This window comes from Gavia stellata, chromosome 24 (genome assembly GCF_030936135.1).
Source record: "Gavia stellata isolate bGavSte3 chromosome 24, bGavSte3.hap2, whole genome shotgun sequence".
NCBI lineage: Eukaryota > Metazoa > Chordata > Aves > Gaviiformes > Gaviidae > Gavia > Gavia stellata.
In genome coordinates, this window is record NC_082617.1 from 2,842,462 (window position 1) to 2,860,683 (window position 18,222).

Here is an 18,222-nt window from a genome sequence, read left to right on the forward strand (position 1 = left end):
AGGAGACACTGCATGTGAATGAGAGAGGAAAGAGAGAGGTGTCTGTGCAGGAGAAGTTTATTCCCCTGAACTGCACGTGAAGCCTCGTTCGAGATGTCAGAGTCACTGGGCCAGAGTCATTACTGACTTGTGAAACGAAGCCTCGGTAGCAACAACAAAACACCTCGTCCAGTAGGTCACAGCCAGATTTGTTACAAGCCCACGGCCTACTCCAAATGAGCACCATGGTCTCTGTTTAATCTCTAATGAATAACCATATAATTACAGAGGGCTTTTTACATGCAGGTTCCTTGAAGAGCGGCCAAAGGGCAGAGAAGGGAATCTGTTTTCCATCTCACCTATCCCAGCAGAATGGCATTCACGGGCTTTGGCTGAGGACAAGTGCATATGGAGATGTGGGAAGCAGCCTTGCAACTAACAGGGTCCCGCTTGGGGTATTTGAAGACATCAGACCCAAGGACCTCAGCTCCGCCTTTACTAGCCCTGTATCCAGGTGGAGGTACTTCCACTTGCAGATGCTTGTGGCCTGACTGCTACCTGTGGGCAATCACTGTATCTTCTGGACTCCGCAGGAATTTTGGACCGTGACCCCGTGGCCTGTTTTAAGAGCTGCTTGGCCTGATCTTTCAGTTTGGCCTGTGTGGGTGAGGTCTGATGTTTCCAGTCCTTGACTATCCTGTTAGCTAGAGGAGTCCCTGCGGGCTTTGGGCCCCGTACAAGGGGAATGCAGGTCACTGTCTTTTCAGTGAAGCTCAGAAGTTCCTTCTAAAAAGCCAATAATTGCAAAAAGTCAAGCACACAGTTTAGGTCAACCCAGATTTACTGTAACAAAACAATTATTGCTGCTTTTCTGTGATGCAGATTGGAGACTGTGTGAGTTCTGGGTCAATGGTGAGCCTGAGGAAGGGTGCGTTTGCTGGTTTGTTAGTTATGCCGTCTTTCAAGTGGAAGAATGGAGGGATGGGTGCTTCCAAGGAGCCTGAAGGAAGGTGGTCTTTGGTGTTTCAGTGTGCCCTTGGGGCTGCAATGAATATAAATACTAACTGGCACCTACCACCTCCATTTTTAAAAATCTTTTTAGCAGTAAAGAGGCCTAGATTGTCATCCAGCAAAGAGGGAAATAGGCTCTGAGTAGCAACATGACACAGTTCTGTTCCTCAGTGCCTTTGCTCTAACAATACACAGCCCAGAAGAATGGGAACGCTGCAGCAGTCAGGCTGGTGGAGGTGCTTTGTGCCACTTGCAAGGAATGAAGGGCTCAGTGACTCCTCCAGTAGTCTGGGTTTTTCTTCCAGCCCAACTAGCTGGACTGAGTGCCTTGGACAAAGGAGCCTGGCCTCATTTCCACCCTGGTTTCACAAAGGAATTGCCAACCTGCACATGCTGCTGCTTCCACAGCTTCAGAATGAGATTTTATCAGTGCATCAGTGGCTCAGCTATGTCGCAGTTTCTTTTGTGTCTGCTTGAACTGTGAGCTGAAAGAGTCATCCTCTGCAGGGGTTTCTGCCCCACCAAAACTGGGGCAGACTACTTTGCACCCCAGAGCCTGCTTTTTCTTTTCTTCTGTTCTTTAGAGCCTGCCTGAGTCCCAGGCTCTCTCCTGTCATCTCAGGTCCTGCTCCCTTCTCACTTCAGGCTTGGGGAACTTTTTTCCATGCCACTTACTTCACACAGCCTTCATCCATATTTGACCTACTTGTCATTTTTGTACAGAGTTGTCTGAAAAGAGCAGGAGAGAGATATGATGTATCTGAGGAGTGCTGCTCTTAATTAAAACCATTTGCACAACAATGTACAACTCGAGAAGCAGATCAAGGCTCTGGTCTGCAGGTAAGGTCTGTTTCAGCACTCAGGCGCGCCTATGTTATGTGGTAGTCTTGAATGGATGTTTTATTGGCATATCTGTCTTGTACTGATGACTGTCAAAGTGTGCAACAGCCCAGTTAATATTTGCTCCAAACCCTTAGGAGCCCCCAGTGAGTTTGCTAACTGCTTCTTGTCTCTACTCAGAGGTTATTTGCACAAATTGAAGCGCTCGCGCAGGTTCTTCCACCAAACCTCTCCAGGAGAACCGTGAAGCTGTCCCCTTGGGCTGAATTTATGCACCAGTGTGGACTTGGGGGGCAGAGGGGAAACACCCGCAGCTTTGTGGGGGGTCTTGGGGCACCCCGCTGCTGTGGGGAGGGTCCTGTACCCCCGGTACCCTGTGGCGCTTGGGGGGGGCTCTTCAGCACCACGGCTAGCTCCCGCCCCGCCCTGCCCTCCCAAGTTGGGCTTTAATGACTCTAAAATCAGCCTTTCCAGTTCCTTTTTTGAATCATTTGTCACAGAACTTACAGCTTGTAGTCACCGAGCTGTTTGGAAACCAACTGCCGTATTAAGAGCTGTTGGCTCTGGCAATAACTCACGGGTTATTGGCTTTTCTACTTTACGTAGTATTGAGGATGAATTGGTGAAATTTTTAACAAAAAAATTGTGTGTTAAAGTTCAGATAACTTTTTAAAGACTCAAGAAGAATTTCAGACCTAGGCAGTGTTTGCTTGAATATTGAGGATGGTACAAGAGCAGAGGTAGGGCAGAGGCAATCTGCAGTCTGTTGGGATTTTAAAAGGAGCATTAGTCAATCGAGCTGTAATGTTCAGCAACAAGCAGATTTTTTTAAATGATTTTGTATTCAGAAGATGGAGCAGCTAATACAAAACTAGGAGTAAGTTGTAATGAGTTATCCTGTCGCTCTTACCCCAGTAATTTCTCTCTGATTTTGTGAAAAAGGTGCTTTCCCCTGGAACAAAGGAGTCACGTTGTCTTTACTCATTAAAAATTGCATATGTATAAAATAGCAGTGCTGTCTTTAGTCTAAAATCCCTCACTACGTATGACTTGTACCATACATCAGAACCCATCTCCCGCAGCCTGGCAACTGTCTCTGTTGCTATAGGAACGGCTCCACTATCCTTTCATGGAGAACCTCAAGTATTCCCATTTTCGTAGCTGCTAGAACACCTCCAGTCCTTGCTTGTTTCATTCACTTGCTCGCTCCCATCCACGAGATCTTCTCCTCCAAATTTAGGGAGTTACTCAGCACTTCCGGCCTCATAAATGAAAGAACCTTAGTTAGCTGGAGGAAACTCACACAGTACTTTGAGGTGCACGTTTGACTGGGATGTTGATACTGCCGTTGGGTTTATTTAATATGCAGATGTATGGTGTAATTAGCATCCCCTAATGTGCATTCAATTTGCACTTAATAGAAAACTATCAAAATCCCTGTCTTCTGCACACTTGTCTGAGTTATATATCAAAGGACAAAAGTTTCTGAGAAACACCTAACGTCAAGTGTTAAACCCACAGGTAACGTAACCTGAGTTAGCTGAGAAGCTTCCTCATGGTAAGTTTATAGTGAGATTGTGTATTATGTGACTGTCACGCCTGTCCTTGAAGAATTACACTGACCAGCGTGTTGAACCCCGCTCCGTGTTTGGAGCAAGCCCAGCGGTCCCTGTGTTTATGTAGGAGCTGCGGAGTTGAAGATCATGAGGGTCACTGTATTTGCCCCTCGTCTGGGCCTCCTGTTCTGCACTGAATTGGCACAGCTCTATTAAGCAAAGGTAGGTTGTTCAATCTGCCTTCTTGCTTCTAGATGATCCTGATAATGAAATAATTGTTGAGGGCTTACTGTTTTCACTTACGGGAAGATTTCTCTGGAATAACATGAATTTTATGTGAGATGGTGTTTAAAAACCAAGGTAGAAACTGATAAGGCTTGATTTTAAATGATGAAAAAAGGGCGCTTTTTTTGTTCCATTTATACAAGTGTCTAAACAAGACTGGGCTATGTTTTTATCCTGCTGGAAATACCAGGCACGTGTATTGCATCGTGTCCTGGGGCTCTCCGTGGGGCAAGGAAGGGTGAGGCTGAGAGGATCTGGTGTCACAACCAGATCTCAGTTGAGCAAGATCCTATGCTGCCGAACAGAAAGAGGTGGAGAGGCTGGGAGAGGAACTGTGGTGTGGAAAACACTGGAAGCTCTGGCACCAGGGTTTTCCTGCACATCAGGTACCTTGCCAGAGCTTCGCCACTGGGGAAACAGCAGCTGAAGATTTAGGTAAAGAATAATAAAGAGGAGAACAAAATAAAAGTGTGAGAAAAGCGAGCAGAAGAAAAGATTTCTCAGCTGCAAAATACTCAGTAACACTCCCAATCAGCATTGGCTCAGTGCAGCCCAAAATCCTGAGACACTGGAAAGAGAGACAGCTCGGAAGAGGCAGCTCGGAGATTCCCCAGTCTTTGACTGGGGTTTTTAATTTATTCTTTGCAGCCAGACAGTGCTCCCGTTGCCGGCTTGCGGGCACGGCAGCCAACTCTCCCCCCGCTGCCAATCAAAGGGGCGCTGCCGAAGCGGGGCTGCTCCTGCCATAAAAGTGTAGGAAGCTCATGGCTGCAGAGTAATGCAGACAAAGCACAAGTGAGAGGGAGACAAAAGGGATGGAGTCCCAGAAGATGTGATCCACCCCGTTAAAGGAAACGTCCGTAGCCTCTGCAGCTGTGTTTATGCTGCTTCATACAATAGGCACCAGCCTCTCATCCCCCGGGGAGATTTTTACAGCATTAATTCACTCTGCACAAAACCCAGCCTGCAAGGCTCCTCTTCAGCAGCGACCTTTTCGTCCCTCAGCTCCCCCCGTTCCCGAGAGCCCTGCCCGCAGGAGCTGCACCCCTCCGGCTGACCTCCCATTGCTCTCGATCAAATGTCACCTGTACCCAATGAAGCAGACCCCGAAGTGCCACGAATGGATCCCAGGATTCTTATTTTCCTTCTCTATGTGATGATCCTTCATGAGCTGGTGAGTGGCTGGATGGAGTACCAGAAGCAGATAGCCAAGCCGAAGAAGCAGGCGGGTCCAGTTTGGTCTTCTAGGTGAGTTAATGCCTATTATACTTCCAAAAGCTTTATAGCTCAGGTATGTTTTGATGGGGAAGACTGCCTTTTATGTACATACATCAGTCCTTATAGATGTGTGCTTGTGCTTATCATCTGTTGTGTTTTAATGCACAGAGGTAGGATTAAGGTCTGTTAATCTTTTGAGTCTGTATTGTCTGAACGTACTGTGCATTTGACACACTCGCAGATAAATATGCCCATGATTTGGGGTTTTTTTATGGAAATGTGCTGTAACTCAGTGTATTTCCTGTAACTCAGGTTCCCAATCAACATACCTGGAAGAGAAAAATGTGGGTAGCACAAGGAGCTACGCTTCATGCGTGATATTCATCAATGAGGCACAAACCTCTAGAGACTCTTCGCAATCGGAGTATTTCATGCTAAATCAGTAGCGTGCATGTCACTATCTCGCCGTCTCCTCCCACTCTCTGGGCTGTGCCCACTACGCTAATCCCTTCCTTGTTTTCTGCCCAACAACAAAAATAAGCTGGAGAAATAAGGACATAAAAGAAAAATGCTGCATGTCCTTAAAATTCAGATATGTTTCTGCAAATATTGTTTACATCTTGTTCCCTTGTAACAGTGTTTGGGGTAATGGTGGTCTTAATATTGTGGGGGTCTTATAATGAAAGATATCTTGACAGCTGTCCATTGGCTGCATGATGAGAGAGACTCGCACCCCGGGACCCAAAATTCACCTCCTGCCAGATCTCACGCAATGACACACCAGCACCTCGTAGCTTTGGATCTAAAAAGATGCCTGTGACCCAGTTTGCTCTAGGTCTGACAGCTGCAGCATGAGTGCGCAGAGCTCCCAGCTCACTCCTTATCCTAATCCTCTGACGTGCAGCAATCCCAGCCGCAATTACAGCCCCGCTGTGCTCGGTGCTGCACGTACACACCCCAAAGGTGTCTCCATAGATGAGACTGCCAAGAGAAAGCAGTGGTGCAAGGATGCACCCATGGCTTGCTGAAAATCCGTAGCTGGCAGATACCAGTCTCTTCATCTGCAGTTCAGGGATAAATTCACTGGCTGAATTTCCAGACCAGCAAAGCTGAACTGCACCTTGCACCGTCTAGTTGTACAAGTAAAATGATTAGCACTGGGAACGCAGCCAGGGGTGGAGACAGCTCCAGTGCAGAAATAGCTTGAAAGCCATGAGGGTGGCTGGGTTATAACTGAGGTTAGAGGCAGATTTCCTCACTGTCTTCAAGGAGGAGAGCAGGGAGGCATTGGACAATAACTTGCACTGAGGTCTGAATTACCCCAGTGCTAGCAAAAGGATGCAGTGCAGAGAACCTAATGGAATAATTTTATTTACTAGAGGCCACCAAACAACTTGCATCAAGCAGCCAGGATAATGTCATAGGACTGTTTGGTTTTTTTAAGAGAACCTAAGGGAATTAGGTACCTCATCAAAACCAAAAATCTCTAGGGGCTGCCGTCTAACCCAGCCTCATTTGGGGAGGTGGGACCAAGCCGGATGATTTGTGCAGGGCCCTGCACCTGACTAGCGACAGGACAAGAGGAAATGGCCTCAAGTTGCACCAGGGGAGGTTTAGGCTGGATATTACGAAAAATTTCTTTACTGAGAGAGCGGTGAAGCACTGGAAGAGGCTGCCCAGGGAGGTGGTGGAGTCACCATCACTGGAGGTGTTCAAGGAACTTGTGGACGTGGCACTGGGGGACATGGTTTAGTGGGCATGGTGGGGTTGGGTTGATGGTTGGACTTGATGGTCTTACAGGTCTTTTCCAACCTTAATGATTCTGTGATTCCATCTGAGCTGAACGCGCAGCCCACCCTGCCTGCTGTCACAGCCGGCTTTGCCCAGCCCGTCCCTGTCCTGATACCTGCTCCTGCTGCTCCTCTAGCTGACTCCGGCCAGTTTGAGAAAGCAGAGCCACGAGGTCTGCGTGTGTCACATGGATCGTTCACAGATTGCACCATAAACAGGTGAAGCTCTGTGGCCGGGAAAACTGGAAAATTACAGGAGGAATTCGGATCCATTTAGTGGAATTAAGATTGTCCTGCACAGACACCCTGATTCTGGTGTAGCCTGGGCTCATACATCACGCTGCAATAATGCTGAAGCTTTCTTGAGTGATGGCCCTCGAGGCCAGGTTTCCCAGTTCTCAGAGAGCACAGCTGGAGCCAGATGTTCACCCTTCAGTATAGGCTTTGGGCTTAGAAAACACTCAGAAATGGTTGTGATATCTGTAGCCTGGTTCTCCAAAGAGTTCAAGGCATGGCTCAGCACTACAAGAAAGCTTCCTTGTGCCTTGCGTCAGGTCAGGAGCACCACAGCACAAAGCCAGCTCAAAAGTCAGATTCACACCGGTCGGTTTAATGCTGGACCAGGTACCATCTGTCCACGGCAGCCTGGCCCGAGTATCACCTCTCCTCTCGCAGCTGATACGGTGCCAGCATGCGAGCGTAAAGAAAGCCGCAATATTGGCTTTGATTTAATTGACAGAAAGTGACTGTACGCCCACACCTGCACCAGGCTGAACGAACGGATCTGGGGCACCCAGCCGAGCTCAGCCCCAGTGTCGGCGGCGGTGGAGCGTGATGGCTGTTCCCACTATGCACGCAGCCGTTGAGCTGCCTCTCGCTGCTGGGTACCATCTCGAGCTAGGAGGAATGAGAGCGAGGGGCTGGTGCGATCTGAGATCCCAGGATTATTGACTTTTAGGAAGGATTTGCAGACATTGCCAAGGAAGTCACCCAAAACCCTCCTGTATGAGCTTAAACCTCAGCTAACAGCAAGGCAGACCTCCTTGGAAGAGCTGGATGTAAGGCCACCTCGCTTCCCAGCATGACCTGGAACCAGGCCAGTGCTGTAGAGGTAAAGCTTCATCTCCTGCCACAGGGCCTGAGCTGCCACCTCCCCAGCCTGTTCGTTACAAGTAATTAACATGAAAACCAATTAGGAAATTAAGTTATAAAGCAGCAAGCTAATTAGGACATGGGAGAACTGTCTCTTGACTGTACCCTCAGCACAGGCAGGGATTTCAGGGCTCTTCCTCCTTTTGTGGATGTTGAATAGTAACAAGCTCTGTTGTAAAGCAGCTTTTTCTCACATTCACAGCTTTTCCCCAGCTCTGTCTTCCTCCGCTCCTGGAGTGGCTGGCGGCTCCCCCACTCCCTGCCTCCATTCATCAGCCGCTTCTGGTGTCCCACGGCACTTCTGCTCCCCGCCAGCCTTTCCTCACTGTCCCCCTCCACCGCTTACGGGCACGGGGGGAAATGATACCTGGATGATTTCTATTGACAGAGCCACTGGGGATCACAGGAGGAACGTCTCTGAGCAGGATCTAGAAAGAGAAGAGGTCTCTAATTGCCAGCCCCAGAGATCACCGCTGCGCTGCCCTTTTTGCAGGGATGGGGAGGGGACGCGCTTCACCCCATATGAATTTCATTGCAAATTCCTACGGATTCCACATCACCCTCTGCACAGACAGGAGAATGTGCACATTCGCTGCACCAGTCTTTTGCAATCTTTGCAAAAGCTAGATATAAAACCGGTAGTGAAGGTGTTAGCCAGGAGGAAGGAAAGAAAAGCCCGGGACACAGCACCTAGGGAGAGTAGAAAGGCCCGGGGCAAGCGGGCCAGAGCACTAGGTCATCCCAGAAGAGCCCTAGGCGAACACAGCCCCACTGCTCCTGCAGCCGAGCCAGCTCTGCTAGAGTGTCCTGGGCACGTGGCGTGGTTGATCGTGGTGTGGGTGATTCATGGCGTGGTTGGTTCACACCCTGGATAACTCCCCGAGAGAACGCAGACTGGAACAAGGGTGGCAAAAGCCAGGCGTGCACGTTGTTGGGTTTAGCGGTTTCAAGGAAAACTGCTCAAAGGTGTTTGAAGGGGGAGTTTCGAAGAGCCAAGTTTGGTTTCAGTGACCCAGGGGGTCAGTCCTCAGGGTCCTGACAGGCTGTTTATGGGGTCCTGAGCTTACATTTGTGCACTTGCAGTTTAGCAGCTGTTTCCAAGACCTCCGGTAGCTGGGACAGGGAGGGTCCCCATCGCCACTTCAGGTGCACAGGAGAGGCTCACCCCTGGGTCTCCGCAGTCCAGGCACCCTGAGCATCAGGGGCTGCAGCAGGACCAGCACTGGCCCTTCTCTTGGCAGCAGTGGTGGTGAACCCCGTTCTGCTGACCAAAATTCCCTGTCCTTTCAGGAGCCTCCGCTAGATGCAGGAGATGCGCCCCAAGTCTGACCCACACCAGTAATGATGTCTCGCTTTGTTCCTCCCTAGCAATGCCACCAGATCAAACCACTCCAGCTTCTCCAGGCCTCTGGTGCACTCGGTGCGCAGGGAGAGGTACAGGGACTGGAGGAAACCGGGGCGGATCATCCGGAAAGCGTGAGGATGCATCTGTTGGTCAGCGTGGGGAGAGATTACTGAGCCAGAGGCGACCATCCCTCATGAGGTCTGCACCGACTTACCACCTCTCAGCAGCAGCCGGCATGAGAGCATCCTCCAGGCACCGTGATCTGCAACCTGCAGCTTTCTCCTTCGCACTGAGCCTGGCACGACTGAGAAGGAACGAGCTGCTTCCTGCTGGGAACGCATCCCTGCGTGGTGAGGAGCCGGGGTGGAGACACCTCAGCCAGCAGTGGGATCGCCGGAGGTGGGATGAGGCTTTTGCCACCCAACACAGCGAAGTGACATTTCTTCTTCCCAAAGGGTCGAGTAGATGGAGAGTAGATTTCTTGGGGGAAGAATGAAATTTGCTCCTGCACGGGCAACCCTGGGAAGCCTCTAAATGGTTTCAATCTCCTCTCCTTCCACCCAAGGACTGCGTGGCCGGTAAGCAGCATTTCCCAAAGTGATTGGAAAGTCTTTGGTGTCCAGTTTGTCACCGTTCCCAGGAGAACTTGCCTCCACTGGGCACCCAGAAGTCACGATGCTTTGGAAATGCTGTCTCCCTGTTAAGTCTCATTCACTGGGAGTCTGTAAATTTTTTTCTGCTTTTCTTCACCCTTGTTAAATGACTTACTCCGGGGTGGAAGGGAGAAAATGCCCTGAACTGGTGACTCAGAGTTATGCCACCAAATGCAATTTACTGCAATGACCTTGTAATTAGATTTCTTTGGAGCATTCCCAGCAGTCAAGCCAAATGTAAGAGTGACTTTCTAATGAGCAGATAGATGGGAAAGGAATACAATACTGCTCTTTTATTAGAGTCTGCGATTTAGGCATAAAATTAGATTTTTAGAGGCAAAAATCAGTTGTCACATCCTGCCCCCCACGTAGCAGTCGTAGGCAGGACCAGGAACCACTGAGCACCGGAGGGATTCTGACACTGAGCTCCTAACAGCAAATGTCCGTGGCCGAACTGCCTGCCTTATTTGCTGAACATAATGTTTGGCACAAAGGCAGCCTGTTTTTCTCGTTGCCAGCCATTTATAAACCTGACTCAGGCTCACAGACGCATTATCCAGAAGTAGATAGGGAAGGGAGTCGGAATAGATTATGCATTCATTATCCAGAAGTACCCACCAGATACATTTGCACACTTGTCTGCTGCTCAGTTGTTTGCAAATTGTTCCTGTCGGTTGACGCTGTGTTTGTTCAGTCACCCACGGCAGGAGTCACCTGGCCCAAGGAAGAGCTCTGCACCGCAGCTAGGCATCCAGACCCCTGTGCTGCGAAGAGGGGCACGTGAGGGGCTGTGATTCGTCTCCTCCACAGTTAGACATCGGAAGAAAGCTGGCTGAACCGTGCTCTTGAAGTGCCCCATCCTCTCTCCCAGGCAGGCTGGATGAGTAGCTCAGATGTAGACCTTTACTGTTAGGGGAGATGAAGTTTTTGCCTTGGGAGATGAAATTCATGCCCTGTGTTCGGATGTTTTTGAAAAAGGAGATAGGAGTAGCAATTAACCCCTTCTGCACATTTCAAAGCTTAAACTCTCTGCAAAGATGTGCCTCAGCTCTGTGACACTGTGGCTCTTTCCCGAGCTGTCCGCTGCTTATCCCAATACATGCAGGTACATCCACAATAACAGAGCAACAAATGGTGTCAGGAGGAAGAATACTCAGACAGCATTTCTGGGTGGGGGGGGGACTTTGCTTGCCTAGAGTTGAGTCTGCCCTGGTCTTATGGGGGACGTGCAGCTGGATGTTCTCCCTGCTCTTCTGCTAGAGCGTGTGTGAATGTGCTGGGAGCACTTGCTATGCAAAAAGTGTTTAAATTAATTACTGAAGTCGTGCAGGATAGGACTGGCCTCACCGCACAAGCTGGGCTCCTAGCTGCAATGGGACAGACTGAGCAGGGACAGACTGACCTGAATGGGGCAGGCAGATGTCCTGACTGCTGTACACTTAAGGAACGGTGAAGGGACAGGAATGCCTTGCTCTGCTGATCACATGCTGGATTTATCCCTGTAAATATCGTCATGTTTACTTCCAATAAACTCTTTTACATATATGACGTTTAGATTGTCTCCGTTCTCGTTCAGGCCTTGCATCTCTCACTACTGGTTTTGGCTTTCGCAGCCTGGGAGCCAGCCAAGGCGGTGCCTGGAAGCCACCCCAGAGGGACAGCTGGTGGTGTGAGGGGTCATCCAGTACGGCTAAAAGCATCTTTGATGTTGGATTTGTAGCACAACTGTTTGTTCTCTTGTCCTTTATACAGAGGAACACGTGACTGCAAACCAGTCTTGTTTTGGGTGGTTGTATGCTTTGCTTTGCTTTTTTGCAAATATTCAAGTTGCTCTGCAGCTCTGTCGGAGAAAGTCCTGCCCAAGCAACACACCTCGTGGTGGGAGCTGATGATGGCGGAGAGCTCAGGATCCACCCATCTTCTGTGGTGTGGACCCCCAGAGTCCTGAGGGAGCGATGCAACCCAATGGCCTGAGTCCCGACCCCCGGGGGGGCTCACCTTCAAGTTGGTATTTGCACAATTAACCGGGTTGACCGAAGGTCCAGGCTAACAAGGGTGCAGCCAAGGGCGGCCAGCTTGCATCTGTCTGCTGAGGTAACTTAAGTCCCCTGCAGGGTTTGGGTCTGATTCTGCATTCTCACCCCGCTGTTCCCCCATAGCACCCTTGACCACACATTTACCCCCCGTGCCGGGGAGGTGGGTGGCTCCTCAGCGAGGAAGGGCTGTGCTGCAACATCCCGATATACAAGAAATTACTCTGAACAGGAACCCCCGAGAAGACACACCTTGCACTGTAGCCAGCAACATCTCCGACACAAAACCGGCACAGCCGCTGCACTGAGCCATGCTCTTTAGTGCAAAAAAAAAAAGGAACGCCCCCCCCTCCCTGCACCCCCCAAAAAAAGAACTGAACAGAGGACTTGCTGTAAGCCCTGCCGCAGCCCCTCGCCCCCACCGCGGTGTGCTGCACGCTCCTCGAGTGCTGCCCGGTGCGATGGAAATGATGGAAGGGAGTCACCTCGTGTGGCTTCAAACCGCATCGGATGAAGTCCCGGGGCAGGGGCTGTTGGCTCTGCGCTAAACAGACTCTGTGGGCTGTAGGCTGTACGCTAAACCACGCTTTACTTGGAAACTTCCCTTTTGGCTTGAAATAGTTCAGCGAAGTTTCCAACACTTCCACGGTGAGCCAGTGAAAGCCCGATCACCCCAGCGCTGGCTGCTAGCAGGAGCGTTCAGGGAGGTTTTAAAGCATCAGGTTTTGACCATCTGTGGGGAGAACTTCCTGCAGGGACTGTTTTCACCTGGTCCCAAAGAGTTCATTGGGATGGAGCACCAGGATATCACCCTCTGGGCTTTTAATCTCAGCTATGGCTGTTGCCCTGCCTGATGAAGCAAAGGGTTTGTACAAGCTGGAGCTGCTGGCAGTGAGTCAACACAATGGAGATCAGCTTCTGAATATCTCAGCAAAGCCCTTTGGGGGTTTTCTTTTGCTTGGGAAAAAGTTTCAGAAATTCACATTTTCTGACCTACAGTATGATGCTTGTTGAGAGTATTTGGTGTGACTCAGGGGCACGCCTCCCCATCCAGATCTTATGATCCCACCAAATCTGCAGCTTTTACTGAGCCAAAAGAGTAAACAGCATCCCAAAACTGCTGGGTTTAAATGCTGCAGCTGAGGTCTTGGGCTGGGTCAAACCGGAGAGCTGAAGCCCTCCCTTTGGTGTCAAACTCTGCCCGTGAGGTTACAGCTACTCACGTTTATTAGCATCTGCAGTACCTGGAAACCTCAACTGGCTGCCCAGCTCACCCCACACAGCCCCGCCGCTGCGGTCACCGGCCCGCTGGTGGTTTGGGGGAGCGGTGTCACCTCAGCCCTGCTGAGCTCTGCACCCCTCGATGCTTCCTGCTGTGGCTGGACCCCGCTCCCCGGTGCTCGGTGGGGTCAGGCTACGCGCTGCTCATCAAAGCAACCGCTTCACCTGCGTCCTTGACTTGCAGGGACTGTGCTCCATTCACCGGCATCTCCTAGACCTTCCCCTGGTGAGAGCAACCCCAGATGTTCCTGCTTTTGGAGGATTTTGAGCAAAAGCAAGCTGTTCTCATAAATCAGCTGCTGCTTTTCCTGCCTGCAGTTCTCTGAGCTGCTGCAGTTTCACTACCGAGGTCTCCTTTCCACCACGGGGTCACCGGAGCTGCTTCCTGCCCATCGGTTCTTTTCTTGGTGAGTCTGAAGGAGCTCAGGTGCTTCTGCTGCTCTGCCACCAGCTGCACCACGGACTGACCCTCGTAGGAGGACGGGGTAAGTCTCCCCTGTGGCTGTGTGCGTTGTTTTATTCATATTCTGTTTTACCAGGAATCCATTTCTCAAGGCATAACTCTCCACGGGTGTAATCCCATGCAATGCTGTTGAGGTTTCACAAGGGCTGAAACAGATGAGGGGTTTTTAACACAAGGAGCAAGCAAAATTCCTGTAGTGCTCTGAGAGATGCAGGGCTGGATGCTGGTCCTGATTCCGCCCCTTCACATCCAGTTTAGCTCTAATTCTACTGCTGTCTTCCAGGTAAGTGTGTGGCTAATGGCTTGTGCGATTCACCTTCAAGTTAAGTGAAAATTAAATTTTTTTCCTGCTTGAGCTTGTTAAGTTAAAGCAGATTTCAAATTTTTGAGTAATTCTTAGGTGTTTTCTTCTTACCGCTCAAATTTTCTCCTCTCAGTCAGAGTACAGATCCTCTGCCTCTTTCATTAAGAAATTATTGCATATATTAAAACTTGCTTTCTACAGAGTGGGCGTCAAATCCAGGTCACGGCTAGCATGGGGAAAATGAAGGCCATGACCTTGGGGATTTTTGTCACCCTGAGAGCTGAGCTGGTCGTTGCCGCCGCAGCGGTTCTGCTTTGGGTAGAAAAGAAAGGATCCACTTGTTGCCAGTGTGGCTGCTCTCTGCAACCGGGTGGGATTTCTGGAGATTTGTGGATGATGATGCCAGAAAGCATTTTATTAAAAAGTCCTCAATTTGGAAAGATTCACTTTTTGGGAAAAGTAGTGAAAGACAGAGGAAAGCAAGCGGTTAATGGCTGCAATAGCCGTAGACCTCTCTGTATTAGAAGCCACTGTCTGTAGCCGATGGCTTCACAATCAGCATTCCCAACCCCCACCCCCCGGGTTAGACTCCCAAAATGGGAGTTAAAGGCTAGATTAAAGAAATGACACCCGGTTTCAGCCAGGCTTGGGGAAGCCCTGGTGAGGATGAGCTGCTTCTCCATCCCTCCTGAGCTGTTCAAGCCACTTTCCTTCATCAGCCGCCACATTCAGCCACCCCGGAGCACGCAGGAAGGTGCAGTTTAGTTGCAAGTTTCTCTGGCCGACCAAAGCCGGGAGAGACCGAAGGTGCCTCTGTCTAAAAACGCATCAACTGTAAAAATGCCTTCAAGCCTGTTTTCTCCCCGGCATCTGTCCCCCACCCCTCGGGATGCAGCGCAGAGCTGCGAGCTGTGACTGCAGGGCAGGCTGGGAGCATCTTCCTGGAAATGGCTCATTACACGGAGCCATTACCCCAAAGTGGCATTTTGGGGAGATGCTGGGATGCGACTTGGTCATACCCCAAAGGCAGAGTGAGTGATGACCGGTACAAGAGCCAGGGTGTAAATCCAAGTGCTTAAATGTAATCAAAAGTGTCTGATTTCAGAATCATCCACGTGTGGATGTGAGGCTCCCAAATGGCGAGGGAAATGTTTTACCGCTGGTGAGACACCAATGGGCTTAAAAGCTGCATCCCAAAAAGGGCCGGGCTCGGTGCCTGCCAGGCAGAGCTCGGTGCTGCCGTGACGGTCTCACTCCTCGCCCCACCGTCGCTCCTGCCAACAGGAGCCTGGCACAATTTTGGGTCGTCCCATGGTTCCAATTGCACTCAATGGAAAGAGCAGCTTTGGAGGATGCTGTGCCCCCAACCAGCCTCCCAGCTCTTGGTGCCGCTGGCAACGAAGAGGTACCTAAAGGGTGTCAGCTGGCATGGGTGGAGGGAGCAGCATCAGCCACCTGCCCTGTGGTCCTCCCTCCAGGAGAGAGACCCAACTCATGCAGCGGAGACGCTCCCTTCACCAGGCTGTGAATAAACAGCAGCACCTCGTACCCCACGGGGTGTCCTGCTTGGCGGGACAGTGGGAGAAGTTTGGGTACGGCAGCTGAGCAAGGCGGACGGAGGGTGCACGGGGGCTGCTCTGTCTGCAGGGCTGGGAAGTCTGGCAGCGGGAGAGGGTGTAGGTCAGTGAGCTGCTTGCCAGCTGCGCTGTAACAAAACCAGTTGAAATAATTGTAGCGTGGGTGATGCTGGGATCTCACTAGTGATTTTAAATGCAGAGGCTTTTGGAGCCAAGCAGTAACAGCATCACCTATTTCATCTTCCCCCATCAGCAGTTAGTAGTGGTGAACATTTAAGCTGCTCTTGCGGTTCCTTTGCAGCACAATCAGAGAAAGTCAAGCTGAGCGTGGCAGGTTCGAGATTGATTCCCACGAGGTGGTATATTTGCGTGTGAAAAGCAAGACTTGGCCCCTTGCACCTGCCAGGTCTCCTCCTGGGGAGGCTAGGATAAATAGGGGTCAGCTTTTGGCCACAGATCTTCGGGATCAGGGATCATTTGAAAACCTGCCTCTGCTGCTTCAGCCACTGTTGCCTCTGATCCAGCTCAGCCTTGGGATGATGAGCTTGGGTGGTTTCACTGCTTTCTCTTTCCCACTCCACCCCTTGCAGGTCAGCACAGAGGGTTCTCCTAAGTCCTTGGAGCCACTGGCCTCCCTCACCTTCATGAACACCAGCGTGGTCTGCATGCCCCAGGGGCTGCACCCCACCATCCCTGCCCTGGGGACCCTTCTCCTGCTGGGCAGTGTCCTGCTGAACGGCATGAGCTTCTGGGTGTTCTGCTTCTGCATCAAGCAGTGGGATTCAGGCATGATCTTGCAGTTCAACCTGGTACTGGGAGATGTCCTGATCATCCCTGTTGCTCCACTCAGGATTTCCTACCTCAGCCTCGGCAACCAGTGGCCATTTGGGCAATTTCTCTGCCAGTTCGAAGCCTTCCTGCACAGCGCCCACGAGTACAGCAGCATCTATTTCCTGACGCTCATCTGCATTCACCGGTACTTTGTCATTGTTCGGTACAAGAGCAAGTCCCTCTGGAAGAAGAAGAGCTTCTTGAGAAAGCTGTCCTTGTTCGTCTGGCTCATCCTCTTTGTCCAAGGGCTGCCTTTCTTCTTCCTCCTCAAGACTTCAGTTATTGATGGCTCAGCAAAATGCCTAACTATTAATCAGCCAGAGCTGTCCTCTGTTTACTTCTTCTACAACATGGTTTCGGTTGTGGTCTCTTTCCTCCTGCCCTTTGCCATTTCCTTGACTTGCGGAGCTCTGTTGGGATCTGCCATTGCTAAAGCAGCAAAGAAAAGCTCCAGAGGGAAGAAGATGAAGAGCAGGTCTCTGCAGATGATAACAGTGTCTCTGGTGATTTTTGTCATCTGCTTTGGCCCCCTGCACATCTGCAGGACCATCAGAGTCATTGTGAAGTACTATGGCATGTCTTGCAAACTCTTGCACCAAACAGAAGTTGCCTACTATGTCAGCTGGGTGTTCACCATGGCAAACACCTGTCTGGATCCCCTGATTTATGTGTTTGCCAATGACAAGTTTAAGAAGAGCTTTGCTGACTCCTTTCGAAAACGCTGGGGCACCAAGTGAGTCTGATGAAAGGTCCGGGAGCCACCCCAGACCTTCCCAGGGGATCCTGTGGGGCGGCTGCTGAAGATCCAGACCTTGAGCTTACTCCTCCTTCTGTTCTATCCCAAGTCCCCAGAGCTACTGGTAGCAGCACTGCAGGAGTTTCAGGGTTTCTCTATGTTCCTCCGGTGTTATCGAGGGGTTGTTCCTCCGGGCAGGGACACCCTGGGCTGTAAGGAAGCTCCGACTAGGCGCCACTCCTGCCAGTACCCCGGGTGGCTGGATCTCCCAAACGTGGGCTTCTTTACGCTGCTGAAGTGGCCAAACCCTATTGGGCGCGAAGGGGAAGTAGGGAGAGAATTTACACCTGAAGTCATAAATCATGAGAAAATCCAGTGTACACTGCCATGAATTTCCTGCCCATGAATATTTTGTGTTTTTTCTTTTCCGTCAAGAGCAGGGTCTGTGGGAGTGCTGAGCCGAGGAGTGTGCAGGTCTGAGTCCAGCACCCCGGCACAGGGGAAAATAACCCACATCCAGGCACCTGATTGACCCTTGGCCACCCAGAAGTTGGCAGCTCCCCAGCCCTGGAGGCAGTCCTGACCTGAGTGCTGTTGTGCTGCGACCAGACGCACTCTTGCCCAGCAGTTGGCTCTTTCCAGATGAAATAAAAGGTGGCAAATGTTGGGCCATGGATGAGCAGTACAGGAGGGAGATGCACGGATGGGGAAAGCTGCTTTATCAGCCTGGTAGGAAACCCGAATTTAGTCTGTTGGAAAGACCTGAGAAACTGGACTCCAGCCTTATCCCCAGAAACGTTGGTTTGAAAGCCTGCAAGGAGCTACCTCCATCCCGCCCCAGCTGGCAGCCAGGGAAGAACAAGGCCTCGTACAAGAGTATGGGTGAAGAACGCAGAAACCTGGAGACTAAATGCAAAGCCCATGCCCATTCTGTTTTGGGTGGTGCCTGGTTTGGATGAAGTTGAAGGTGAGCAGGGCCAAACCCTTGCCTGCTGCCTGCTCCCATTCAACGGTCCCTTTACCTTGTGGCAGGGAACCAGCCTCGTGGTCTCCTTCCTCCACTGCCCTGTGAGGGTGGGTGCCTGAGCCCTGGGAGCCGAACAGCCCCGGGACAAGCAGCTTCTCCTTCCAGGTGGTGGGAAGTGGCTACTCTCTGCTGCTCAGGGAG

General features: G+C 50.9%; 1 protein-coding gene across 1 annotated transcript; it reads left to right on the forward strand.

Annotated features, from left to right (window-relative positions):
• Positions 1-4,749: 4,749 nt before the first annotated feature.
• Positions 4,750-17,055, forward strand: LOC104260574 (P2Y purinoceptor 4-like). The gene is made up of 4 exons (XM_009816371.2): positions 4,750-4,919; positions 9,200-9,307; positions 15,789-15,846; positions 16,078-17,055. The coding sequence occupies exons 1-4, from the start codon at positions 4,750-4,752 to the stop codon at positions 17,053-17,055; spliced, it is 1,314 nt and encodes a 437-aa protein (XP_009814673.2).
• The last annotated feature ends 1,167 nt before the right edge of the window (positions 17,056-18,222 follow it).

What these genes read in the sequence shown, in the direction of transcription:
- LOC104260574 (XM_009816371.2), top strand. Translation starts at nt 4,750, where the DNA reads ATGTCACCTGTACCCAATGAAGCAGACCCCGAAGTGCCACGAATGGAT. An exon ending in GGTCCAGTTTGGTCTTCTAG is followed by an intron (nt 4,920 to 9,199) that starts GTGAGTTAATGC and finishes GTTCCTCCCTAG; the next exon opens with CAATGCCACCAGATCAAACC. An exon ending in GGGCGGATCATCCGGAAAGC is followed by an intron (nt 9,308 to 15,788) that starts GTGAGGATGCAT and finishes GTTCCTTTGCAG; the next exon opens with CACAATCAGAGAAAGTCAAG.